The sequence below is a fragment of the Passer domesticus genome, chromosome 25, assembly GCF_036417665.1.
Source record: "Passer domesticus isolate bPasDom1 chromosome 25, bPasDom1.hap1, whole genome shotgun sequence".
Lineage (NCBI taxonomy): Eukaryota > Metazoa > Chordata > Aves > Passeriformes > Passeridae > Passer > Passer domesticus.
Window position 1 is genome coordinate 625,386 of NC_087498.1, and position 27,912 is coordinate 653,297.

The 27,912-nt window shown below is 55.9% G+C and overlaps 1 protein-coding gene across 1 annotated transcript; it reads right to left on the reverse strand.

Annotated features, from left to right (window-relative positions):
• Window positions 1–16,792: 16,792 nt before the first annotated feature.
• On the reverse strand, window positions 16,793–26,500 carry TNNT2 (troponin T2, cardiac type). The gene is made up of 16 exons (XM_064398863.1): window positions 26,020–26,500; window positions 25,119–25,129; window positions 24,986–25,003; window positions 24,344–24,373; window positions 23,599–23,655; window positions 23,033–23,065; window positions 22,517–22,552; window positions 22,224–22,245; window positions 21,300–21,360; window positions 21,076–21,192; window positions 20,408–20,485; window positions 20,194–20,304; window positions 19,697–19,806; window positions 19,020–19,110; window positions 18,554–18,594; window positions 16,793–16,978 (listed from the first exon to the last, which is right to left on the reverse strand). The coding sequence occupies exons 1-16, from the start codon at window positions 26,055–26,057 to the stop codon at window positions 16,930–16,932; spliced, it is 903 nt and encodes a 300-aa protein (XP_064254933.1). The 5' UTR covers window positions 26,058–26,500; the 3' UTR covers window positions 16,793–16,929.
• Between the last annotated feature and the right edge of the window lie 1,412 nt (window positions 26,501–27,912).

The following is a 27,912-nucleotide window of genomic DNA, read 5'->3' on the forward strand; positions in this document are numbered from 1 at the left end:
CTCCTGCCTTTCCCTGGCACTTGTCACCACAAAGAGCCTCACAGGGTAAGGATCTTACTGAGAGAACTGAGCTCAGGCAGTCCCTGTTACTGCTTTTGGGCCCCCAGGCCAAGTTTCGGTGTGGAAGATGCTCCAGCCTTTGCTGTCCAGTGAAGGGCAGCAGAGATTTGCTTTGTGCATCTCAGTGCTTTCTTCCCAATGTTTTTTAATCTTTTTCCAGGAAGCCTCCTTCTCTCCCAGTACAGGTAACTCCTGCTTCAATCAACGAGGATCTCTCCCAGCAGAACAGGAAAATCAGTCCCACTGATTTTCCTAGGGCTAAAAGAAATGCTCAAAAAATGTAAAGGGAAAAATTGGAGATTATCTGGGAGCCTTTGAGAACAAAACTGATTCCTGTTTCCCTCCAGGGGAGGAGACACAACCAGGAGGCAGAAAGACACTGGAAAGGATCATTGGAGCAGGGTCATTGGCAGGAATTCAGTGGCACCCCGGATTTCCCAGGCAGCAGCACATCTCTTAAGTGGCTTCTGTCATTCTTGGCTGTGCAATGAGAAACTGGCTGTGCCTATCCCAAATATTTTTCTTTTGTTTCCCAAGGGTAAGCCAGAAGTCACACAATGATTTCCCGCAGGACGTGCCAAAGCAGAAGAGGAGCCAGGAGAGAGGGAGCAGGAGGAGATGTCTCAGGGAGTGTTTATGGTATTTGCAGTGGTGGCTGCCTGGTACACGGAGCAGATCCCACACCCAGCACCCTTCTGCCCCTGGAGCCTGCCCCAGGCTGGCGAGGGCAGCAGCAGCACCGCCCCAGGCAGAGGCACTGCGAGCCCAGCTGGGGCTGTCACTGCCCCGGCCTGCAGGAACAGCAGCAGCCACAGCTGGGGAGGCTCCACAAAAGGCAGAGCACGAGAGGGGCAGACCCACAGGACCCCGATCCCACCCCACTGCCAGGAAATGTGGGCACAGCACGGACAGAGGCATGTGCTGAGGGAGGAATGGATGGATGGATGGATGGATGGATGGATGGATGGATGGATGGATGGATGATGGATGGATGGATGGATGGATGGATGGATGGATGGATGGATGATGGATGGATGAATGGATGGATGGATGATGGATGGATGGATGGATGGATGGATGGATGGATGGATGATGGATGGATGGATGGATGGATGGATGGATGGATGGATGGATGGATGATGGAGGGATGGATGGATGGATGGATGGATGGATGGATGGATGGATGAATGGATGATGGATGGATGGATGGATGGATGGATGATGGATGGATGGATGGATGGATGGATGATGGATGGATGGATGATGGATGATGGATGGATGATGGATGGATGGATGGATGGATGATGGATGGATGGATGATGGATGGATGATGGATGGATGGATGGATGGATGGATGGATGGATGGATGGATGAATGGATGATGGATGGATGGATGGATGGATGGATGGATGGATGATGGATGGATGGATGGATGGATGATGGATGGATGGATGATGGATGATGGATGGATGGATGATGGATGATGGATGGATGGGTGGATGGATGGATGGATGGATGGATGGATGGATGATGGATGGATGGATGATGAATGGATGGATGGATGGATGGATGATGGATGGATGGATGGATGGATGATGGATGGATGGATGGATGGATGATGGATGGATGGATGGATGGATGGATGGATGGATGGATGGATGATGGATGGATGGATGGATGGATGGATGATGGATGGATGGATGATGGATGGATGATGAATGGATGGATGGATGGATGATGGATGGATGATGGATGGATGATGGATGGATGATGAATGGATGGATGGATGGATGATGGATGGATGATGGATGGATGGATGGATGGATGGATGGATGGATGGATGGATGGATGATGGATGGATGGATGGATGGATGGATGGATGGATGGATGATGAATGGATGGATGGATGGATGATGGATGGATGGATGATGGATGGATGGATGGATGGATGGATGGATGGATGGATGGATGGTGGATGGATGGATGGATGGATGGATGGATGGATGGATGGATGGAATCCATGGATGGATGAATGGATGAGATTTTCCTCTAGTGATTGAGGCAGTGATAGGCTGATGGTGACTTTCAGGAAGGGGATGGGATGGGATGGGATGGGATGGGATGGGATGGGATGGGATGGGATGGGATGGGATGGGATGGGATGGGATGGGATGGGATGGGATGAGCAGACACTTTTACTTATTGGCAGGACTGCTCAGCTTTGCCCTAGGACAGATCAAGCAGAGCCCATTGCTGACAGAGCCAAGCCATTCACATTCCCCCATGGGATGTGGGAATATCTTCCTGATGACTGTCCCCTGCCCCCACCCTCCTGCCATGGACCATCCCTGCAGGGGGAAGTGCCAGCACATTTCTGGGACTCTGCAATCCCCAGAAACCAGGGCTGGGGGTTGTCCCACACATCTCCTGGGGTTTGGCAGGGGGAGGGACCCTTTTTCCCTCCACCTGAGCTGGGGAACAGGAGCAGATTGTGGCAGGGGACACGTGCAGTGTCCTGCAGACCATGGCTGTGCCAGGAATTGTGTGGTGACTGTGATCTGGCAGCAGCAGAGCCACAGACACCTACCATGAACTATCCAAAGGGGAATGCAGCCTGCCCAGAAGTTGTCCAAGGGCAGCCCCTCCACACCTTCCAGTGCAGAGCTGGGCTCTCACCACGGGAGCACCAATGGGGCACAACCCAAGGCCAAGCCCTGAGGAGGAACCAAGCCAAAACCATTGGTGTGTCCAGCTTTGCTTGGGTAGATGCTGCAGGGACAATCCCCATGTGAGAGCACTGTGGCTGTTTCTGTCCGTGTTTATGGATGTGCCACGGGGCTGCTCCTCCTTCCCAGGAGGACCAGGAACACAAGGTTCCCAAGCCCAGGCTGTTGCCACCACCCTGTCACCATTCCCTGGGACCACAGTAGGCAGAGGGGCTGGCACCATCACAGCCTCTTTCCTTCAATATTCCAGGCCCAGCCAGGAATGGGTTTCTCTCCAGGTGCCTGTTTGGGCCTTGGGGTGTCTGTTCTGCTGGGTTTGGGAAGGTCCCAGGCCATTAACATGGGGCACCTGCTTTGGTCCTGAGCTGCCTCCACAAATCCCTGCAGGAGAGGCAGCTCAAGCATCCCAGGGAGCTCCCTGTGCCTCCTTCTTCCTGGAAATCCTGGCAGAAAACTGCTCACAAAACCTCAGATGCTCTGTGATACCCTCAGACACCAGGTTGGAGCAAACTGGACTCGTGGAAGGTGTCCCTGCCCATGGCAGGGTGTTGGAACCAATGATCCTTGAGGTCCTTTCTGACCCAAATTGTCTATGGTTCTTTGATTCTGTATTTTTGAGCTTGGAGGTATCTCCAAACATAATTTATTCAGGACAAGTGTGCCAGCAGTGCTGGTGCAGGACAGGGAAGCCGTGCCAAGTGTGAGAGCAGAGGATGCCCACAGCACCTGCCCTCCCACCTCTGTGGATGGAGTTGCAGTATTGGCAACTTCCTTGGTTGTTTTTTTTAAGGTGCCACCAACACCTGTCCATAAACTGAGCTCAACAGCCACATCTAGGAAAGTTTCCCCACCTTCCTGGCCTTTATTGCTCCTTCCTTGTTGGAGGAATCTCCAAGGATCAATTCACCCTCATTTGGACAGCTTAAAATTAGACACTGAAGTCTGAGATGGTTGCTCTGGGTTCCCTTCACAGCCAGTGGAAAGGAAAAAACTGTCCAGCATGTGGTTCACCTCATGGCCAGGCAGAGGTGGGTGGATGGAGGGGCAAATGAACAGTTTTCTATTTCCACTGCTGGTTGGGGAAGTGCAGATCAAGACAAGCAGTGCTCAGGCACAGCAGGGCTCGAACCTCCCCCTTTATCTTCTGGGAGAGCACAGGCACAGGCACATGCAGCCTGTGCTCCCTGCAAAGGAACAATCTTTTTTCCAGGAAGCCAGACCAGCCCTGGCTGGGATGGCAAAAAACACATTCCTTGTGTCTCTGACAGGAGCTGAAACTGCTGCCAGCCCAACAAAGGAGGTGAAACCACAGCAGCTCTGCAGCGCTCCTGCAGCTTCTGCTGCGCCTGAGGGGCTCCCAGCACTGCACTGCTGCCAGCTCCTCTCTTGCCATCCCCATGCCTCTGAAATTCCCTCCTCCTGCAGTCATTACCCTACCCAGAACATTTGCTTTCTTTTATTTGCAAGCAGAAGTCTTCAGAGAAAAGCTTGGCACACTCAGCACCACCCTTGTGCTTCAGGGTAATGCCTCTTTATGGCCAGGATTAAGAGACTTCTCTGTAAATCCTGAGCGCTCTGACTCATGTTCATTGTGCTCAGCCTCTGTGGAAACCCTTCCACCTGCATCTCCCTGGCAATTTGTGGCTGCTTTCCCTGTCTCTGGTCAGACACAGCAATGCAAAGGGAGGCTGGGGAGCAAAGGAAGCTTCACCCGATTGTCCAGCCCTGCCTCTCGTGGGGCTCTGAGCCAGCACTGAAATGGGAGCTGGAAATTGGGAACTGATGCCAGTAGCCACAAAAGGCAGTGAAAAGGAAACAAGAAATACCATTAATTCATCCTAGTATCAAGATATAAGAGGAATTAATAATTTCTGTCCAGCAACACCAAGAAACAAAACTCACAGCAGACTCTGGGAAGGTCTCAGGAGCACTTAGGGAGATGGTATCAGTGAAACCCGCAGTGAGGAGTGAGCCCTGGGAGCAGCTGCCTATTTAATTCACATTTCTGTTCAGGCCCTTGCACGTGCCCAGGGCTGGGGCTCACTCTCAGCAGGGCCTTTTCCCACAGACTGGGCTCGTGGTGCTCCTGGAGCACACCCAGGCCCCGCTGCAGCCTCGGGCTGGAGCTCTGCAGGGTGACCAGGACAGCCCACGTGCCATCTCTCCCTGAGGAACAGATGGATATTTCTGCTCAGGGACGGTCTAGAATTAAACAAGAGACACATTTTGTATGTGAGACCACTGCAATGGGGCCAGCAGAGGTGAAGCACCAATTCTGACACACAATTCCTTGGAGCAGCCCAAATCCCTGCACACTCCAGCTTTTGAAGTGCCTCTGGTGAGTTCCCAAATTGCCAGCAGCAGCACCAGTGCCCAGCTGTGACAGAGTTTTTGGAGCTGCTGCTGCCCAGGGCAGCATCCTGGCCTGTTCTCCTTGGCAGAAACACAAACAAAACTGTCAATAAAACTGCTCTGCTCTTGGAGCCAGGCACACAGGAGCTGCTTCCTGTGGACAGAGCTAATCAGAACTTCTCAGTCATCCTCTCAGTCATCCCCAGCTGCTCCTTCATGGCTTTCTGGGCTGCTTCATTTTACTCCTCTCTATAAAAATCTCAGGTTCTCAGATGCTGAACTTGACCCTGAACACACCCACATGAGAGTAGAAATTATAAAAAACCCAAACTGTCTTCAATCTCCCCTTTTGTGTCTGAGTGGAAATAAGTAGATAAAATATTTAAATTAATGGCCCAAATTCCAAATTTCCAGGTGTTCTGTCAGGTAAAATTAATCCTGGAGCTGCTGTTGCTCATTGTCTGGGCTGGGATGCTGAGTCCTCCAGTTCTGCCTGGCTGGTGTTAAAGAGCTTTAGACTGAAGAGTCACTGAGCCTTGAACAAGACAGAGAGAAATCAGAGAGCTGGGTGTGAGGACAATTCAGATTTTAGTGCTGTTCAGCATCTCAGGCTGAGCCTGGACTTCTTTGCTCTGTCACATGAAAAGGATTGCAGATGAGCTAATAACACTTCACCCTCCCGGCCTGCTTTGCATCTTCAAAGCCTCCACAAGAACAAATAATTAATTGTCCAGAGCACAAGCTCATAACTAAGAGCTGAGAAACCAAGTGAGTCAATGTGCTTACGACAGCTCCTTGCAGTTTTCAGTAAAAACTCATTTTGGAGGAAGGGCTTTACTGGCCCAACTGGTCGCCCCAATCCACATTCCAGGGACAGACCCGGGAGAAGCAACTTCAAAAGAGCAACACCTTGGCAGGAAAGCCCCAAACCCAACCGTGTGGCTGCTCCTTTAATCTGCAGGCGCGGGGAGAAACTGCTGAGCTCACACCTGGGCTCAGCTGGGCTCGGGAGGGGGCACACAGAGGCTCTGCTGCAAGCTGCCTCTTCCCAGGACTATCGATTCCAAACAAGAGGAATGCAGATTGGTCTGTACAAACGAGCTGTGGGTCTGCTGGGAGATAAAACTAGCACTGAGATATAAAAGAAACAATGGAAAGGATTCCACTGATTGATGAATGGAAAAAGATATTTGCCTTTACAAACTGTAGGTTGGCTGAGAAATGAAATTGGATATTGAAAGATGAAAGAAACAATGGGGGGAAACCCTAAATTCCATAAGAATTAAAAATTAAAAGGGAGGGTTATACATTACAAGGAAATCTTTGGTATCAGGCTTATTGGGAAGTCTGTACCTCTCAAGTACCTCAGCCAATGGGGAAAGAGAGAAGGGAAATGCAGCTGGGAAGTTGGGATAAAAAGGAGGCTGCATCCTCCAAAAATGAGAGAGACCCTAGGGGAATGCCCCATGGCCTTTCCTTTTATTTGAATAAAGTGAAAGGACTCCTCTGTCTCCTTTTTGGACATAGATCTCTGATGTTCGTGGATTAATTTTCCTGACAAAAATGAATTCCATTCCACTGTCTGTTAGTGCAGAATTAACTTTTCTTAACATAACTCTGGGTGCTACAAACTCCATACTCCTCCAGCTGGAGGAGCTCTGTTAAATCCCAGCTCTTATTCCTTGCTTTGGGCAAATTCTTAAATGCCACAAGAATGTGACTTCTCTTGCAGGTCCTTGGCTTTGGGGGAACATGGGTCACATTTACCTGGGCAAAATAAAGATGAGAACATTGTTTTTGTACATGGATAAATGAAGTCAGAGCCTCAGCCCTACAGAAGAATTTAGGGATTTCGGGCCAAGGATTTTGTCTTGGAGATTCCTGCCTAGCTGTGTGTATTTCCACCAGGAAACATCCCTGCTCTGTCTCTGAGGCAGAACCTTGAAACATCAGTCCAAATTAAACCCAGTTTCCCCAGATCCACAGCAAATTCCACCCACAGATTGTGGGGGATTGCTGGGGAGGAAACACAGCTGTGGGGCTTGCTCAAGGGCAGGGGCCTTTCCAAGGGAGATGCCCAGTTCCAGGACACCTTTCAGGGATGCCAGGCCCCATCTCACAACCCCCAGTCCCAGGGGTGCTGGGTGGGCACCCATCCCACCCAGCTGCAGTGCCAAAAATAGGTTAAAAACCCTTGTAAAGTAGTTGATAGGTGTTAAGCATGTACTGTTAGTTTGGTTATGGTAAAAGGGGTTTAAAGGGGTAGTTGTAAGAAATACAGTACTCAACAAACCATATTCCACCTAAGTGCACCACCCCCAGCAAAACGAGCCAGCCTGGACAGAACTGTCACGGGCCAATCAACCTTAAACCTTCATGCAAATGAAGGGTCCAAGCAGAAATCAGTCCAGAGGGACAAAAAGCAGGATAAAAAGGGGGATTCTGACCCACTAAACCCGTGCTGCTCCACCTGGAACATCGGGGACGTTGCTGCTGAAGCAGCCCCAGCACCGGAGCATCCTCGATGGGATTGCTCCTGCCCAGCCTGCAGGCCCCCTTGCTTAGGCCTTTCTTTTTATTGCAATAAATGCTGAAATCACTTTCGTACCGGGAGAGTTGTCCCATTTCTAACAGCAGGATGCTGAGGATGCTGCCACCATGCTCTTGCTGTCCCTCTCTGCTCTCTGAGGACTGGAAAGCCCCACCCAGAGCTGCAGCTTCCCCTGGAGGAGGCAGGTGCCTCAGAGGAACATTTCTGCACCTGTAGCCCTCACACCCTGAGGTAGAACTTAGAGGCTCAGTGCTTTTCCATGGAGCACTGGGGCAGATTTCCAAAATACCTGTCTCAGATAACGGGGTCTGGAACCTGCAGAGGAGTTTTGTGCCTGAGGGAACCTGGTTCTTCAGGAACCATGCAGGGATGGGTTTCATGCTGTACCCACCTACCTGGAGCCACCCTGGTTCCTTGCCTGGCCATGGGCAGAAGCCTTGGGGGCATTTACATTGGTTTTCTTTCTTCCCAAAACAGAAGCTCTTCCTTCCTTCCTTCCAAGCTGTTTGTGGGTTTGTGTCCCAAGGGCCTCCAGGTTGCAACTGGGGTTCAAGAAAAGCCAACAATCTCCAGAATCCTTTGTTGCTCTTCTCAACTATGCTGTTTGGAGGCTGTAGTTAATCACAGGGCTCGGGAACAGCCAGGACCGATTGCCCCATCCAGCAGATACTCAGGAGCTGGTTCCCATCCTACCCCAGCGTGCTCCTGCCAGCCAGGACCCTGTGCTGGCTCTGCCCTGCCAGTCACACAGCACTGAATCACCCTCTGGAGATGTTTATCTTTACCCACTGCTAGGAGAGGCCTGGGATTGAAATCAGGTCGTGAGTAGATCCACCGAGAGAGCTGGGAGCTGGAATAAACCTGAACCTCTGTGCCTGATGCACTCGGAGTGGCTGGAGAAGTGTCAGGCTGAGCCCTGCAGGGGACTGATGGTGACCAGGGCTCGGCTCCAGTGGGGACATCTGGACCCAGGAGTGCTCAGAGCTCCTCCACACTGAGCCTGCTGCACCCTGCTGCAGCCACCCACCCACCTGGGGGCACCTTGGGGATGTGCTCTGGGCAGTGAGGAGGGACATCCTGCAGATACTCAGCCTGAGGGACCAGACCTGTCCTTCTCCAGCCCAGAAATGCTTCTGAGTCTTTGCCAGGATGTAATGACATCAACGGGTCTGAAACAAAACAAAAACCTTGAGGTGGAAAACCTCTCAAAGCCAAACATTCCTTTTCCAGCATATGCTGGTCCAAAAATTTGAGAATTTGAGAATGACAGGACTTAGTTGATTTTAATATTCAGTTAAATTTCATATTCAGTTGAACTTGATATTCTGTTGAATTCCGTGTCCTGTCACTTTTCCCTGAGATGTGGCAGGCTCAGCTGGGACAGGGACAGCCCGTGTGGCAGAGCCGCTGCCACACCACGTGAAGAGTGCCCATAATTGCTCTATTTTTACAGCTAATCAGCAGCATCTGACTCACTGGAGAGATCAAAGCGTTTCCCTGGATCAAAGTGTTCCCTCTTTGTCATGATATCAGAGCCGGATCTATTGCTCTGCCGAGGCACAGCCGTGTTTGTTGACAGGCAGATAAAAGGTGTGAGTGGCTCCCAGCCCTTCCAAACCAGGAGCAGCCAGCAGAGCTCGGGATGGAGCCCTTTCCATCCCGGGGTGCCACAACCCACCGTGGATTTACCCACTGGGGACACCTCAGGGTGGCTTTTTGGTACCTACAGAGGGCTCTCAAAGAGCAGCTTCTCACCCAGACAGACAGCGACAGGACGAGAGAAACAGCTTCAAACTAGAAGAGGTCTGGACTGGCTGTTGGAAATCCTTCCCTCGGGGGGTGTAAGGCACAGGGTGCCCAGAGCATGTGTGGCAGCCCCATCCCTGGACAGGGCTTGGAGCAACCTGGGACAGTGGAAGGTGTCCCTGTCCACGGCATGGGGTGGGACAGGGTGGGATTTGAGGTCTCTTCAAACACAAACTACTCTGGGATTCTGTGATAAACCAGCACCTCACAAAGACAGGACTGAGTGCTGCAGTTTTTAACCCACCTCATCTGGGTTAAAAACCAGAGCTCAAAGCCATGTTTTTATCAGACAAAGACATGAACTTGCATTTTCCATCCCATCAGCAAGTGCTGCACCCTCTGAGCTGTCAGATAAGGGACACTTTCCCTTCCTCTGCTGCTCTTCTTTCCTCCTCTTTGTTTGTGGTTTAAGGCTCAGCTTGGAGGCAAACTGGGATAAAACCCCTCTGCTCTGTGCAGGTGCTGAGGCTGCAGCAGCCCGAGAGCAGGTAGGGGTGAGGCAGGTGTGGTGGCAGCTCAGGACAGGGGTCAGCACTTCAATCACCTGCACCAGAGCAGCTGCTCACATATTCATTTCTCACAGCAGAACATCCGAAGGGAATTGCTGTGTAATGAGGCTTTTCCCAGGCTTGGGTCATTTCAGGCCTGAAGGGAAAGCCTGTGAGTTCACACTTGGGCATTTCCATCTCCTCCAGCTTCCCACAGACCCCAGCTGTGGAGCTGAGCACACAGCTCCTGCAGCGAGAGCCCCAAGTGCAGGACCTTGCTCTTGGCTGCTGAAATCCCATCCTTCACTAAATGTGCTCATGGAGGGGTCTTTGGCCACCAGCAGACCTGGGACCTGAGGTCTTCCCCAGAGAAATCCAAACTGAGACTGAGCATCACACCCACACCCTCCAGCACTGCCCACCTGCCCCTCTGCCGTGCCCTGTGCAGAGCAGTGCCCCCCGGGCTGCTCCCTGCTGCCAGCACAGCCCCGGGGGCTCTGAACGGGGTCTGTGAATGGGTGACACCCAAAGCCTCATCCCCTGGCTCTGGGACAGCCCATGCACCAGGAGTGCCTCAGGAATGCCATGGAGACAGCCCCCTGTATCCCCTGCACGACCTGTGCCCCCTGCACCCCCTGTGCCCCCCTGTATCCCCTGTGCCCTCTGCACCCCCTTAACCCCTGGTACCCCCTCTACCCAGTGCTGCTGTTCCACCTCTCTCTGGAGGGGTTCCACAGGGACTTTTGCTGGGAGTGTGGAGGTTCCCGTGTGTGTGTGTGCACACACCTTGGACTGCACACATATGTGTGTGTGTCTGTGTCTATGTGTGTCTGTGTGTCTGTGTGTGTCTGTGTGTGTGTGTCTGTGTGTGTCTGTGTGTGTGTGTGTCTGTGTGTGTCTGTGTGTGTGTGTGCCTGTGTGTGTCTGTGTGTGTGTGTCTGTGTGTGTCTGTGTGTGTGCCTCTGTGTGTGTGTGTCTGTGTGTGTCTGTGTGTGTCTGTGTGTGTGTCTGTCTGTGTCTGTGTGTGTCTGTGTCTGTGTGTGTCTGTGTGTGTCTGTGTGTGTTTGTGTCTCTTTCTCTGTGTCTGTGTGTCTGCGTGTCTGCGTGTCTGTCTCTGTGTGTCTGTGCATGTGTATCTGTGTGTGTTTCTGTGTGTCTGTGTTTCTGTGTGTATGTGTGTCTGTGCCTGTTTGTGTGTGTCTGTCTGTCTGTGTGTTTCTGTGTGCCTGTGTGTGTGTGTTTCTGTGTGTCTCTGTGTGTGTGTGTGTTTCTCTGTGTCTGTGTGTCTGTGTGTGTCTGCCTGTGTCTGTCTGTGCAGGGCAGCCCAGAGCAGGAGGTGTCAGCAGAGAGCAGCAGGAATGTCCTGAAGATCCGTGGCCTCGGAACTGCAGAGGTGGGTTCTGAGACCTGTCACTGAGGGGTAGGCCAGAGGTGGCACCTGGGGGACACTGCTAAAGGCTCCTGCCTCACACTCACAGCTCCTGCAGAGCCGCCTGAGTCCAGATCCATGGGGTGAGTCCCAGATCCATGGGTGAATCCCACCCCCTTGGGTGGGTGAGTCCCAGATCCACGGGGTGAGTCCCAGATCCATGGGGTGAGTCCCAGGTCCATGGGGTGAGCCCCATTTCCATGTGCCTTTGGGTGGGGGTGGGTTGGGGGCTGGGCTGAGCAGGGTCCCTGCAGTGCTCCAAATGTGCCATCCCTTGCCTGTGCCTGCCAGAGCCACCCCTGCAGGGATCACTTGGGGCTCAGCACCAGGTCAGGCCCACAGGGCAGCACCACCTTCACCTGTCAGGGACCTCAGGGATCCCGTGCCGGGCAAAGGGCAGGTTCCAGCTCCAGGCAGGACCCAACCCCTCAGTGCTCCTGCCAGGGGCTGCTGCCCTGCACCCAGCAGCAGAGTTTACACCCAGGCCCTACACTGAAACCAGGGCATGAGAGCACACGCAAAGGCAGTGATTCACACATCACCAGGAAGCTCATTTTCCTTCCACCAAGTGCCAATAAAATGCTGCTTCTAGACTGCAGCCAAAGCCTCTTCCTTCCATCCCAGAGCATCGCTACCTGCTGTGTCAGCGGGGCTGGGCTGTGGACACGGGGCATTGTGTCAGTGCCAAACCCAAACCTCGCTTGGGGTGCATTAAAGACTTCGCTGGTGACTTAACACATCTGTGGAATCAGCAGAAACCATGGGTGACTTTACCCAATTAAAGGCTATTAATTGAGACCTGTGAATGAGCTGCTACGGGCAGTGATTTACAGGGCTAACACTCAATGAAACTGGAAGTTTTATAAGGCATTTAAAAACAATCATGAGAAACTTGCAAACCTCAGATGTTTGCAGGAACAAATGGAACTGCCCTGCAGGGGCTGTGTGAGGAGGCCGTGGTACAGCAGTACCAGGACTGGGGACTCAGGGGGTGAGGGCTCCACATCTGGAAGGTGTTGCAAAGTTCAGCATTTATGTCCTTTTCCCTGTCTTTTAATCTACAGGTGCTTGTTGGACCCGACCTCCAAGGCTGTACTTCTCCATTTTCTGCAGTTTTTGCTTGTCATTTGGCCTTGGTTTGAGCTGGATGCTGGGCACCCTCTGCTCATGTGGGAACAGTGGCACTGTGCATCAGGGCAAGACAGGCACCCTGTACATGAATTCAGGGGTGCTGGAAGCTGTGAGTTCCACAGGACACTCCAAAGGATGGGCATTGCCGGCTCCCACAGTGATGGCATCCAGTGCCACCTGCTCTGTGCTGCCCTGCACAGCCTGGATGGTACCAAAACCCCCGACCTGGGCAGTGGGGGCTGTGCTGCCCCAGTCCACTGTGGGCACAGGACTCTCCCCTCTGTAGCCCCACAGGGCCCAGGTTCCCCATCCTGCACCAGGAATGGGGCTGATGGGCTCCCCAGGGAGACAGGCAGGAGGGGCAAAGCAGCCCACCCGCCCAGGATGGGCCCAAGGGGGAAACAATTCCTCAACATCTCCCTGCTTGAGCAGGAAGGGGGGACTGAATCACAGAATCATGGAATCATGGAATGTCCTGAGCTGCAAGGGACCCACAGGGATTATCCAGTCCAACCCCAGCCCTGCACAGACACCCCAACCATCCCACCCTGTGCATCCCTGGCAGTGCTGTACAAACACTCCTGGAGCTCTGGCAGCCTCAGGGCTGTGCCCATTCCCTGGGGAGTCTGGGCATTGCCAGCACCCTCTGTTGGAAGAACCTTTCCCTGACATCCAGCCTGACCCTCCCCTGGCACAGCTCCATCCCAGCAAACCTCCCCCGGCCCCTCCCACCCTTCACCACTCCACAATCTGCCATCTCTGAGCTGGGGGTGAGGGGCTCTGTGCCCCAGCTGATGGCCCCAATGAGAGGTCCCACTTCCCATCTGGTGAGACCCTGGGGTGCTGGCAGAATTCCAGCTTCAAGAGCTTCTGCTCCATTGTCCCACAGGGTCTGTGAGCCACTGCAGCCCCATCCTGGCCCATAATGCTGAGGGCACTTGCCTGACCCTGGTTCCTTGGGACATGCATTGGCCCCAGACAGCAATCCCAACATCTCCCAGAGATCTGAGCACCTCTCCAGGATAACGGGAGCTGGCCAAAGGTATGAGCAGGCAGTTCCTGTTTGGGATGCAGTGGCAGCACCAGACTCTGCAATATTTCAGTGTGGCTTTGCTCTGGGTCTGGAGCAGGCAGAGAAGAGCACGAGGCTGCCTCACTCCCAGCACTGCTTTAGCACAAGGACAGCTCCAAACATCGCCCCAGCATTCATCAGCACCTTCTTAGTACCAAATGCATCCTCCCTCACATCCATGCCACCCCATGGGACAGTGGCACCCCGGGCAGTGCCCTGGCATGGGAATGCATGGACAGACCATGAGCTGCAGGTTTGTGAGCCCTGGCACAAGTCTGCTGCAGGCTGGGTTTGCCACAGTGCTGAGACACCTGTGCTGGACACTGTGGGAGGAGGATTTGGACCCTGGGCTGGGAGCAGCCTCTGGAGCTTTGAGCTCCTGCCAGGACATTGGCACCACCCCGGGGAGGGCACAGCGCTCCTGTGCCACACAAGCCCTGCCCTGCACACAGCACAGACATGCTGCAGTCCTGCAGTGTCTCCACTGAGGGCTCCTGGCTGCCTGCACTGCACAGACTCCATGGGACACAGCCTGGCCCCAGTGCCCAGGCTGACGTGGCTCCCATGAGCGGTGCTCCAGAGAGGTGCTGCACAAGGGGCTCCTCAAAGGACCACAGGGTGGAGCTGGAGCTGGACTGATGGTCCTTGTGGGTCCCTTCCAAGGCAGGGATTGTGTGACCCTAGGTGCCTGTCCTGTGGCAGAGATGCTGCTCCTCTGCAGCCTGTCAGGGAATGTTTCCCCTCACAGCTCCCGGGAAGGTGCCCTGCTGGGGAAGGGCAGAGATCCCTACCCCTCACAGCAGAGGCAGGGCCTTGATCTGGCAGCCAGAGGTGCTGCTGCCCACAGGGGCAGTGCGAGCACACAGCAGAGCTGAAGGACACAGAGCTGCAAGCACGGAATCACTGAATACACTGGGTTGGAAAGGACCTTAGAGCTCATCCTGATCTACCCCCTGCAGTGGCAGTGACAGCTTCCACAGACCAGGTTGCTCAGATCTCCACAATAAAGCACTTGGAGGCTGTGAACACTGCACGACCCTCCCCAGGCTGCTCCTGGGATCCCTCACTCTGGGTTCAGCCCTGCTCTGTTGTGCTACCCCAGACCCACCACTTGCACCACGAGCTCCATGGGCAGGTGGGGACAGCAGCACACCACAGAGTCTTGGAATGTCCTGAGCTGCAAGGGACCCACAGGAACCATCCAGTCCAACCCCTGCCCTGCACAGACACCCCAACAATCCCACCCTGGCATCCCTGGCAGCGCTGTCCAAATACTCCTGGAGCTCTGCCAGCCTCGGGGCCATGCCCATTCCCTGGGGAGCCTGGGCAGTGCCAGCCCCTCTGGGGAAGAACCTTTCCTGAAATCCAGCCTGACCCTTCCCTCAGCTCCAGTCACTGCTCACAGAGAGCAGAGACGCCCCTCGGGAGGAGCTGCAGCCCCTGCAGAGGGGTCCGGGGCAGAGCTGCTCCCCAGCACCAGCACAGAACCTGTGCCATGCCCCAGCCAACCTTGGCACAGCCTCCCGACCCAGGGCAGCCGCTCCACTGCCAGCGCAGCGCCTGGGGCCTTTCCAGCACCCCGGGATGGGATGGGGATGGGGATGGGGATGGGGATGGGGATGGGATGGGATGGGATGGGATGGGATGGGATGGGATGGGATGGGATGGGATGGGATGGGATGGGATGGGATGGGATGGGATGGGAAGGGATGGGATGGGCCGGGCGCTGACTCAGCCGCGGTGCCCCGGCGGTGCCGCACGGGGAGGAGCCGGGCGGGCCCGGGCCCGGCGCAGGGATCCGGGCTGGAGCGGGGCCGGGAGCTGCCGGGACAGGCAGCGCTGTGGGAAGCAGGGAGTGCCCGGGTACCCCCGCCCTGGGCGCTGCCAGCCCCAGGGACGGGCAGAGCGGCTGCGGGGTGCGCTGCGGCACCGGGAGCTGCAAAAGCCGGCAGAATGGATCCTCAGAGCCTGCAGAAGGGGATGCATTTTCCAAGGCAGACACAGCAGGCAGAATAGATCCTCGGAGCTGCAGAAGGGGATGCATTTTCCAAGGCAGACACGGCTGGCTGCCCCCTGTCTCCTGTTGCCGTGCATCAGGCAGGCTGGAAATGTCACTTGCTGGACCATCACTCAGGCACCCTCTGGATGTTTCACGTCCCAGCACTGCCACCCTACCCAGCTCTCCCCTTTGCCCTCCACACCTCGGTTTTGAGGAGGGAGGTGGTGGGGAGCTGGTTGTCCTCCACTTGTGCCTCACTGATTCTGAGCCTCCCAGAGCCTTATTCCCCAAAACCTGGTGGTGTATGTTGAAACACCAGGGAAGATAAATCCTCATGCAACAGGAACACAGAGGAGAAACCTGCAGGACACTGGGCAAGGGATGAACAATCACCAGGCAAGGGATGGGGAGGACAGGCAGTCCCAGCAAGGGGGACACCAAACATCTCACCAAGGGACAAGATTCACCGCCAGGACCTCTGGTGCCTTGGGCTGGCTGCCAGTCCAGGTTCAGGTCCAGATCCAGATCTAGATCCAGATCCAAACCAGGTCCAGGTCCACTGGGAACACTGGGGGGGTCTGCAGGTGGCATGTCCCCAGGGACAGCACACGTGTGACGTGCTGCAGATTCCCAGCCAGACTGAAGAGATCTGCCCCCTGAAGCACAGAGCAGCTGCCTCCCCACACAGCTTTATCTCAAGGCTTCATTGCATGCTGTCAGGAACATGTAGAGGAGGCAAACACAGCTGGTCAGAGCCTTTAGCAAGAGCTGGAAATAGGAATGGAAATAGCCTGGAAGGTGAGTTAGTGACTATGGGCCAAGAGGCTTGGAAGCAGTGCCCCTGTCCATGGTGTCCCACAGGGCCAGCTGTGACCAGAGAGGAGTCAGTGGGGCTCTGGTACAGCAAAAGCAGCACAGAAGTTGCCATGATCAGGACTGCCCCAAAGTGCAGCAGGAAAAGCAGCTCAGACCACTGAGGTGTGTCACCAATCCTGCCAAGGACTGTAGCTGAGATGATGCTGGGAGGCACAGGGACAGTTACTTGGGGGGTCCTGGGTGGTTGCTGTGACCTCTCACAGCCTGGGGTGGGCAACTCCTCAAGCTGTGCTGAGCCTGTGTCCTCTGGGATCAGAGCCTCAGGATGAAGACCACACCTGCACCCCCTCACGACCTCTTTATTTACAGACACAACAACACTGGGGGGTGGAGATGGGACACTCATGAGGCCTCTGCCCCCCAGAACCCCCATTCCTGCAGCCAGGACTCTGTGCAGCTGCTGCAGCTCCTGAGGCTCAGCCTCCTCTCTCCCTGAGCTCTACTTCCATCGGCTGCCCACCATGGTCTTCCCACGGGCACCCTTGGATCTGCAAGGGAAGAGGAACAGCACGTGCAAAAAGGCATCAGTGATCACACAGGGAGGATGAGGTGGGTGCTGTCAGTGTCCTGCAGCCTTTTCCCATTGGAAACTGCCCTGGGGCCGACGGTCTCCACTGGCCCGGGTAAACCTTGGGACCTGAGTCAAAGAGTCTTGGGACTCCCTGGGAACAAGTTCATGCAGTTGCCAGGTGATTCTAAGGACCCACCATTTCCTTCCCATGTTTCTGCCCCCCAAGAATCACTCCAGGAAGAACTGACAAGTTGCATCTGCAGCTGCAGAGGGACAAAAGCAGCTGCAGGGCCCTTCAGGACCCAGCCCATCGCTCGCCTTAACCAGCACAGGGGAGCACAGAAGAGGAGGTTTGGGTGGGCAGTGAAGGGCATTTCTGGCTGCTAATGCTTGGGATTGCCTCGTCCCTGAGCCCTGCTTCTGCCCTAGGGTCCTGGTGTCCCTGCAACACACACGGAGTGGGACACACAGCACCTGTGCAGGGACACACACAGCTCCTGTGCAGGGACACACACAGAGCTCCTGTGCAGGGACACACACACAGCTCCTGTGCAGGGACATACAGAGAGCACCTGTGCAGGGACACCCAGCACCTGTGCAGGGACACACCCAGAGCTCCTGTGCAGGGACACACACAGCACCTGTGCAGGGACACACACACAGAGCTCCTGTGCAGGGACACCCAGCACCTGTGCAGGGACACACACACAGAGCTCCTGTGCAGGGACACACAGCTCCTGTGCAGGGGGACACACAGAGCTCCTGTGCAGGGACACACACAGAGCACCTATGCAGGGACACACACAGAGCACCTATGCAGGGACACACAGAGCTCCTGTGCAGGGACACACACAGCCCTCAGAAATGCCTGTACTCACCCTTTGCTGCAGGATCATGCCATGGTGGGGCAGAAGAAAAGAGAGATGTGGTGTAAGGGGGTGGGAGCTGCTGCCCCTGACACACGGGGTGGGCTGAGCACCTCCCACATGAAGGGGAAGTGGGATGGGGATGTGAGAGCACCGGGGTGCTCCTGGGGTAGGAGTTAAACAGCCTCTTCCGTCTCCTGTGAAGGGTTCCCCAGCCACGTGCAGGGACCATGGGCACGGCAACAGGATCCCCTGGCCTTGTGGGCCTGCACAAATCCTACAGCCTAGGGGACTTCCCCTGCTAGACAAGCTGGGATCTCCAGCAGCTTCCTGAGGTGCTGGGCAGAGCCCCTGCAGGGATGGGGTGGCTGGAGACTGGAAGCACCCCACAGGACACAAAGCCTCCCAGGCAGAGGTGGGTTCTCCCTGGGGTCCATCCCCTGCCAAGGTCTCTGGGGAGGGGGCAGCTGGTGACAGTGGGACCATGGAGGTCTGCCAGGAGCAGAAGGGCAGGGACTGAGATCTCTGGGACAGACCTGCAGGTCCAGGAATGCCGGGCACCAGCAAGAGCAGAGGCAGGAGGGGGAAGGGGAGGAGGTGGTTTAGCAAGGGAGATCCATAGGGAGGGAACTGGGAGCAGGGAGCTGGAAGGGCAGGAGATGGAGGAGGGATGTGCAGCCACTTACACTTTCTGGTGGTCACTGATGCGGTTTCGAAGAACATTGATCTGCAAGAAAAAATGGTGGGTGGTGAGGTCTGGCAGTAAAAGCTGCAGGTGGGTGGTGAGGTCTGACAAGAAGCCTCAGGCTGGGGACAGGGGCTGGCTGAAGATGCATCACTGCTCTCTTTTCCCCAGCAGTTTTTCTGTGGGATTTAGAATCCCAGAATCCCAAGATGGTTGGGGTTGGAAGGGACCTTCAAGCCCATCTCATTCCACCTCCTGCCATGGGCAGGGAAACCTTCCTCTGTCCCAGGTTGCTCAGGGCTCCATCCTGCCTGGCCTGTGATGTATTTGCCCTGCGGTGGTGCCAGCTAAACGTCCCCAGGAGATGGGAGATCACTTGCACACCCCAGTTCATCTCCTGGCTGGGGAGCAGAAGGATCAATCAGGAACAGAGAGGGTGGACAAATCATAGAGGCCCTGGGGCTCACCTCGTATTTCTGCCGCTTGAACTTCTCCTGCAGATCAAATTTCTCAGCCTCCAGGTCATGGATGTTCTGCCACAGCTCCTTAGCCTTGTCCCTGCAGGAAGAGCCAGCTGTGGACAGTGCAGGAAGGGCCGTGGCTCCCCAGGAGCTCAGTGCAGGGATGGGGCACTGATGCTAATCCCTCATCTGCTCCCAGGGATGTGGCTCAGGAGGCTCCCAGACCAGGATGTGTTTTCCAGGCAGTGAGTTCAGGACAAAGCCACAGGTGAGGTCAGTACATATGGGGACACCTGTCCCACCTGTGTGACTCTGGCTCCTCTACACAGGACATCAGGATACACTTGTCCCACCTGTGTGACTCTGGCTCCTCTACACAGGACATCAGGACACATCTGTCCCACCTGTGTGACTCTGGCTCCTCGGGACATCAGGACACACCTGTCCCACCTGTGTGATCCTGGCTCCCTCTCATGGCTGGTGCCATCAGCCGCAGCCTGGCCATGGTGGCCCTGCACAGCCTTGGAGCCGTGTCCCCCATGGGGTGTCACAGCCCACCCCAGCTATGCCCTCCCCCTCAGCTGGAAGCCCCAGGGAGCTGTCCCCAGCCCGGGATCCTGCCCAGGAGCTGGGACCCAGCCCGGGGCTCGTGCCTGGCCATCCCTCCTGCAGCCTGTGCTCACCTCAGCTTGTCCTCGCTGAGGTGGTCAATGTTCAGGGGCTTCCGTCGCTCACTGAGGATCTTCTTCTTCTTTTCCCGCTCTGTTTGCTTCTTCCCACCCTTTTTCTCTGACTGAGGAAACCAACAATCAACTGGAGAGAAGGAAGTCTGCCCAGCCTTTGCTCTCTCCCATCCCCAATTCTACACCAAACACTCTCAGCTTTTGGGACTCCAGAAGCACATGAAGTCCTCAAGGACATTTTGGTAACAGTGGACAAGACACCTTGTCCTTGTGCCCATCCCTGTCCCTGAGGCAAGGCTGGAGCTGCACATCTGCAGAGCAGAGCTGACCTCGGGGCAGCTCTGAGCCCACTTTGGCACGGTAACTCTGACCCAAGCACAGCTCCCTGCCCTCTCCTGCCTGTAACCCCCAGTGTCACGGGGATGAGGCCAGCCCATGGCCGAGCCCTTCCCGGGGCAGAAGCAGCTCCATCACAGCCCCCTTGGGAAGGGTCCCACCTTCTGCATGTATCCCCCAAAGTGCAGCATGTTGGAGAACGCTTTCTTCTTCCGCGCCTCCTCCTCCGCCCTCTTCCGCGCCTCCTCTTCCTCCTTGCGAGCTCTCTCCTCCTGCCAGGGTCAGCAGCCGGTCAGCAGTGGATGGATGGACACACAGCTCGTGTCCCCAGGCTCCCCAGGCCCATCCCAAGCCGCATTTCCAGAGGACACTCACGGCCATGCGGGCCTGGCGCTCCTTCTCCCGCTCGCTGCGGATCCGCTGCTGCTCCGCCCGCTCCGCTCGCCGCTGCTCCTGCACAGGGAGGGGACCTTGGCTTGGACACCGCAGGGAATCTGCATCCTCTCTGTTCCATCCCTGACCCCGAGAGCCCTGAGAGCCCCAAGGGAGCCTGGGGACAGTGACCCCGGGGAGAGGTGCTTCCACACCAGGCACTGCAGCACCACTGCAGCAGCACCAGGGGCATCCCAGTGAGCAGGGACAGGAAGGGAAGGGCTGGAGCTGTGCCAGGGGAGGGTTAGGCTGGATATCGGGAAAGGTTCTTCCAACAGAGGGTGCTGGGCACTGTCCAGGCTCCCCAGGGAATAGGCATGGCCCCAAGGCTGCCAGAGCTCCAGGAGCGTTTGGACAGCACTGCCAGGGATGGGGTGGGATGGCTGTCTGTGCAGGGCCAGGGGCTGGACTCAATGATCCCTGTGGGTCCTTTCCAGCTCAGGCAATTCCATGGTGTGCAGGCATTGGGCCTCACAGAAATCTGGCTCACCCCTCAGGCTCTGTCCTGCAGGGTCAGGGGTGTCCCAGGTCTGCCAGGACTGTGGGGAGGGGACTGAGTGCCCACAGGGAGCGGGTGGCAATAGCCAGAGAGGGGAAGGCTGAACACGTACAATCCTGTCCTTGAGGGACAGGAGCTCCTCTTCCTCCTTCTTCCTGCTCTCAAAGTGGGCTTCAATGAGGGCCTGCAGCTCGTTCAGGTCCTTCTCCATGCGCTTGCGGTGAATGTCCTGCAGCAGACACGGACAGCCGGGGCCTCCAGCAGCTGCCAGACACCGAGGGGGGGCAGTGGGAGGGCAGCACCCCCACCAGGAGTGGGAACTGGGCCATAACTTACATCAAAATCCAGTCTCTCGCCATCTGGGATCTTGGGAGGCACCAGGTTGGGCATGAAGACCCTGCAGGGGAAGGGGAGCCGGAGCGATGCAGCTGCAGCAGCTCTGGGACAGCCCGTGCCCTTCATCCCTCCCACCCCCTGAGCCCCCCGGGGGTACAGAGTGGGCACAGCTGGAGCAGAGGGAGTGCAATGCATCCTGCTGGAGGTGCCAGCTGGGCAGCCACAGAGGAAGACCTGTGCCATTCCCTGCATGGCTGGAATAACCCTGCAAGCTGCAGACAGTGTGGCCAGGGCCCTCTGCCAGGCCCCCTGAGCTGGCAGCCACCCTCTGCTCCCCCTAAAAGGCACTGTGTGCTGCGGTGTGACCTGGCACAGGCAGCTGGATCCTTCATCCTGTGGGGCTTGAGGGAGGGCAGGAGATGCTCAGCAGGGGCACAAAGGGATGAAGGGATGATGATGGCTGAGGGCAGATCTGCCTCCCACACTGCAGAATCCATGGGCCCAGGAGGACCCCCCAGGTGTCTGGCAATGATTCACAGTCCTGCTCCCTCAGGCTCAGTCCCTGGCACTCCTGGAAACATGTGCCTCATGCCAGCCATAGCCTGGACTCTGTGTCCCAGACTGGGATGCTCTCTCTCTCTCACACACACACATTTTTGCCACCTGCAGGGTCACAGGGCAGCTGAGCTTCTCCCAAGGAACATACAAAATGCTTCAGAACTGCCTAAAGACCTCATTCTCAGGGTGCCCTTCATGGTCTGTGTTTTGCTGTCTGTTTCTCTCCCTTTTTCTCTCCATGTCCCAGTCCCACCCTGCTCTGGAGGCTCCCTGTGCCCGGTCCTTTATGGATCAGGCTTTGTCACACGGAGCCTCTGCCCTGGCACAGCTCAGATCTTGCCCCAGGGAAAACCCTGCCACACTTACTTGGGTTTTGGCTTCGATTCGCCTGCAGGTCCCAGGAGCAGCACAGAAAGACAAGGTCAGTGTCACCGAGGGGTTCCTGCCCCACCTTGACCCAAGCCCCACCCTGAGCCCTCCCTCTCCCCGCAGCAGCAGGGGCTTCCCAGGGACCATCTCCCAGCAGCAAGATGCCAGCCCTGTGCCACAGGACACGTTGTGCCCGAGGCACAGCTGGTGCTACTGGCCGAGCACAGCAGGCCCTGGTGCCCCCAGCCAGGCAGGAGGAACCAGGGTGATACTTCAGGGTGATACTTCACCTTCCCCAGGCTCCTGCTCCCGGTCTCCCTCTCCACCTGTGGAAGACATGATGCTTTGTGTCCCCGTGGCCAGTCCTGCCCAGGGACACTGTGGGGTGGCTGTCCAATGCTTGTCTCCACTGCAAACCCTGGCTCCATCCCTGCAGGATGAACGGGGGGAGAGCAGGCCCCTGAGGGACATCCCTCACTCACAGGGTGGCCAGGAGAGCCCCAAGTGCTCCCCAAGAGGAATCCAGACAAGTTTTGCAGAAGCTCAGCCTGGAAAAGCAGCAGTGCATCCCTCTCCTTCTGTATTTTGTGTGAATTTCTGCCAGAGGCAGCACAAATCCATCCCTCCTGCTGCCCTTGTCCTGCTGGGGGATGTGGCCAGGGCAGCTCTGCCCCATTTACCACAGATTGTCCCTTTGGCAGCAAATAAATTCAGCACCAAAACTCCATTACAAGGGCCCAGTGTCTCAGGGGACTGGGATCAGGACTGGAATGGCCAAACCCATCTCTCCTCTGCTCCCACTTTACCTTCTCCTGCTGCTTTCGTTTCATCTTCTTGTTCTGTTTAAAAGCAATGGGAGAACATGAGCACCCCTGGGTGAGGGCAGTCACACCCCCAGCACAGAGGGGTCCCAGCACCCTGACTCAGGGTCACAGCCAGGATCTGAGCCTGCCCCAGCAGAAGGGACAACACAGGGTCACACATCATGCCCCAAAGCCACCTCATGAAACCCAGTGCTCCCTTGATGATCAGACACATCAGAGCTCAATCCCGGCTCTGGAACCCCCTCTAAGGCAATGGACCCCTTGGTGAACCAGGCTTGGCCCATTTTTGGCATCAGTTCAAAGGGCTGGACACAGCCACCAGCAGCAAACACCATTTGTATTTCATGTATTTCATCACCATTTCCTGTTTGTAGGACCCAGACAGAGCAGGGAAGGGCTCTCAGTTTGACACCCCCTTACTGGACACCAGATCTGGGGACAGCTGCCCCTCTGTGCTGCTGTCCCTCTCTCACAGCCCCCAGCTGGCATCCCCTGGAGCAGAGCATGGCCCAGCCAAGGCACGGAGCTCCTGGCACGGCCCCACTCACCTTCTGCCTTGGCTTCTGTGGTCTCCTCCTCCGCCTCCTCTACCTGCTCCTCCTGCCCTGTGCAGGAAGGGCAGAGTGAGCACAGCAGCAGCGTCCCCTGGATCCCTGCAGTTCCTCAATCTACCCCTGCTTTGGGACAGCTCGGCACAGAGCCCAGAGGGACCCGGGCAGCCACAGCGGCTCGGGAGCAAAGGGCTCCTCCCTAACCTTACCCCAGCCCGTGCTCGTTAGGGCAAAACCCCCTAAAATTAATGAAATGGAAGGATTTCCCCTCCTGGCTTGTCCCTCGTCCCCTCTCATGCTGCCGTTCCCCTAGAGCCCAGGAAGGGAGGAGGGATGTCTATTGCTCTGCCCCAGCAGGGAGCTCCGGGAGCGGCTGGGGACGCATTTGTGACACGGCTGGAGCCTTTTTCCACTGGAGGGAGCAGCGTCCCCGCAGGATTCCTCGGCGGAGCCAGAGCGATGCTGTGCCCGCAGGCCCTGGGAACACCCGCGGGGCCACAGCCAGGCAGAAGAGAAAAAGAAGACAGCAAAGACAGCAAACCACGGCTGGCAGATATAAGAGACGAGGCACAGACAGAGGATGGGCACACAGCACAGCAGGGCATGGGAGGAGTGCAGGAAGAAGAGAGAGAAGTGGAAGAATGAAAGAAAACCATTCCCCAACCAGGGAGAGGCAGAACACATCAACCCAGGACTTTTCCCAAGAGCAGAGAGAGGAAATAATGAAAGGTGCAATAACTACCATCGTCTTCCTCTATCCATTCTTCCTCTTCTGAGCCAGGGAGGAGGGAAGGAATAAGCACAGGGATTAGTTGGGTGCCACAGAGTTTGGGTGTGCGTGAGATGAGGACTGGAGCACAGCAGGGGCTTCCCCCTGCACCTCTCTTGGCTTTTACACTCAGCATGTTTTGCCTGGTAGTGCCCTAGAGCAGCTAGAGGTTCAGCTCAGCTCAGCCCAGCCCGGTCCAGCCCAGCCCAGCCCAGCCCAGCCCAGCCCAGCCCAGCCCAGCCCAGCCCAGCCCAGATCCCGTGAAGGGGTTCTGTTTCCATCAGGCTGAGGCAGGTGAAAGTTCCAGTTTGGAAAGACTGTCACATGTCCAGCAGAGACTCCAGCTCCCGTTGGGATATTGGGATCACCCCTCAGCCATGTCCAGCATTGCCAGCCCTGACTTGAGTCAAAGGATCACTGACAAAAGAGATCCTAAGAAAATTCAGAGTGGTTTTGATCCTACTGATGTTTCAGGTGCAGGCATCTCAAATATGGTCACATTGGCCTTTCCTGCACATGATTTGCCCACTGCAGCCCAGGAGCTGCCCCCCAACCTCCCAGCAAACACTGAAGCCCTCGTGTTTGGCTCTTGGTCCTTGCAGGTGCAGCTCCTACCTTCCTCCACGCACTCCTCTTCAGAGAGCACACAGGGCACAGACAGAGAGAAGGGAAAAAGCCTCAGGTTATTGGAATTTCTCTGATCAGTTTTTGGCCTCAGGGCAGCTGCAGGTGCTCCATGTCCTCTTACCTTCCTGCTCCCTGCAAAGCACAACAGGAATTTACAGAGTCATGTTGAGCTGCTGGAACGGGGCCATCAGTGAGGCTGAGGCGAGTTTGGGATTCCTCAAGGCTGGCTCCCCTGTCTCATAGCACAGGCCATGGCTGCTGGGTGGCTGGCAGGTGGCAGTGGGGACAGGGACAAGGCCCAGGTCACCCTGCAGGCTGTGGACAGCAGGGGATGAAGGTCTGGACTGGCACTTTGACAGTGGTCAGGGCACATCACCATTTTGCAGTACAAGAAGATGAGTGACCTTGGCCTGTAATCCCAGAAATGGGAATCTCACATCCCACCTTTGCCCCCAAGTCCTTCCCTGGCCATGGGGGAGATGCACAGCCCATCCCAGGGGGACAGATTGGTGACACACACGAGTCTGTGTGGCACTGAAACACCAGAGGATTCAGGTCCCCTTTCTCTGCTGGTGGATGAGGAGTGGGAGCTGTGTTGGAGCTCACCCCTATAACCCATCCCCATCTCTCCAGGATGTGCCTCCTGGCCCAGCAGCTCCATCAGCAGAAGCTGCTCTCAAATCTGGGCCTTGGCGAGTGATGCTCTGGATGTGGCAGCAGGACCCCAGCAGCAGCAGATTGGTTTTCCCATTTCCCCACTGAGCTCAGGGTTCCCCATCCCTGTCTCACAGATTTAGACTGCAGCATTTTTAATACAGGAAGCATCCTTGTCCTGCCCATGGGTGTGGACACAGCTCCCAACACAAACTGCCACTGCTGGGGTCAGGCACTGCCAAGGCAGAGGGGCACAGCCTGGGGGTCTGTGCTGGGTGCTGGGCTAACAACGAGAGCACCTCCAAGCAGTGCTGCAGTGGGAAAATGGGAATAGGGAGAAAGAAAGGGGTCAAAATCATCCCACTTACTGCTCATACTCCTCGGTGACCTCCTCTGTGTCTGACATCCCTGGTTCTCTGGCAGAGTTTGAGGCAGATTGGAAAAAGTGAGGGTTAGAAGTGAGATAAGGGCTAGCACAGCCTGTCCCTCAGCACCGGGACAGGGGCACAGAGATGCTGCCTCTCTCCAAAGCACTTGGAGCTTCCAGCTGTCCCCAGTCAGGCTGTGACAGCGTTATCTCAGCAGAGATAAGATGCCCGCCCCCCTCCTGTCCCAGAATCACAGCTTGCCCCAAACAGGAGGCAGGAGATTGGACAAAACCTCCTGTGACACTGATAACTCTGTCAGGAGCCATGTCCAGGGCACTCAGCCCCCAGGCCCAGCCCTCTCAGGGGCTGTGTTTGCTCAGGGGACACGAAAATCACCCCACTGCAGTGTTCAGCTTGTTTTGCTTCCCAACTATTCTTAGCCCAGGGATGACCCCTTCTCTCAGATTTACAGCCCTGCACCAGGCACAGCACAAGCCCTCAGCCAACCCTCCCAGCCCAGCCCTCCAAGTGCAGAACTGCTGGGAAAGGGGCAGCCTGGGCTCAGCAGGTGCATCTTTCCCCCGTTAGTTAAAAGGAATAATTTACAGCTTGGTTTAGGAATTTAGCCCTCATTTTAGGGCTAAAACTTCTGCAGAAACAGCCTTTCATCTTCCTAGCACATCAGTCTCCCAGCTGTGCTCAGGAGGACTTTGCTCATCATCTCACCTCACCTGACCTTCACCCAGCACTGCACTGTGGGACCTGCACCCACCAGCCCCATCCCTGGACATCCTGGAGCAGCCCAGAGCCCCAGCCCAGAGCCCCAGCCCAGCCCTGTCCCCTGCTCATGCCAGCCCTCGGCAGGGCTGAGATGCCACAGGACGATGCAAGGCAGCTCAGAAATAACTTCCATGTGCTGAACCACCTGTTCCCAGAGCGGCAAGGCTTCCCTGCTCCTGCTACCCCGAGTCTGGGAACAACTGCTCCTGGCTACATCTGTCAGGCATTTATTATCCGGGATGGGGAGGCCAGGCCTCAGGAGTGCTTATTCAGGATGCTGGGTCCAGGGCTGGAATGCTCAGGCATGGGAAAGGGGCATTCCAGGGGAACCTTGGCATAACCACGGCTCCAGAGGGTCTTTAATCTCACAGTTCCTCACAAGGTGCTTTTTGGAGACAAATAAAGGCAGGACTCGGCCCCCTCTGCCTCGGGGTCACCGCCTGCTCCTGCCACCACTGTACCCCTTCCTGTGACAGGTCTGGGGCTTGGCTCTAAGCACCCCCTCCAGCACCATCCCTGGGATCCCTGCCTCCCCACCAACATCAATTCCCACTTTTCTCCCATGCTCAGCATGGTCGTGATGCCCCAAGCTTGGCCAAATCTGAGCACCCAAGGCTCCACACAATAATTTCATGGCACAGGAGAAGACCCCACAGTGAAAGCCTCTTCCTACATTCTCACTGCACTCCTCCCTCAGACACCATTAGATCCCACAGAGCTGAGGGAACAGCAACAAGTCCAGCACTAAGAGGGTACACAAAAGAAAAAGTGGCTCAAGGAAATATTTATGCATCTTCTGCACAGAAACACATAAACCTTTTCATTAAAGCTTGATTCGGTAAAATTAGGAGAACCCAGCAGACATTACAGAGACAAAGAGGAAATATTGCACTGACTACAAAAAATCTCTCAGAATTTGCTCTGTATTAAACAATCCAGATATTTCTCACACTTCTCGAAATCCTCCTATCCTTTAGCTCAGGGCTGGCTGCTCACAGCTCTGGGGCTGAGTTAATCCTCCACAGTTCTGACTCTCTGCTTTCCTCCAGGCTGCCCAGACATGGAGCTCTCCATCCCCACCGTTGGCTCCAGGAATGGGTCACGTCCCTGCTC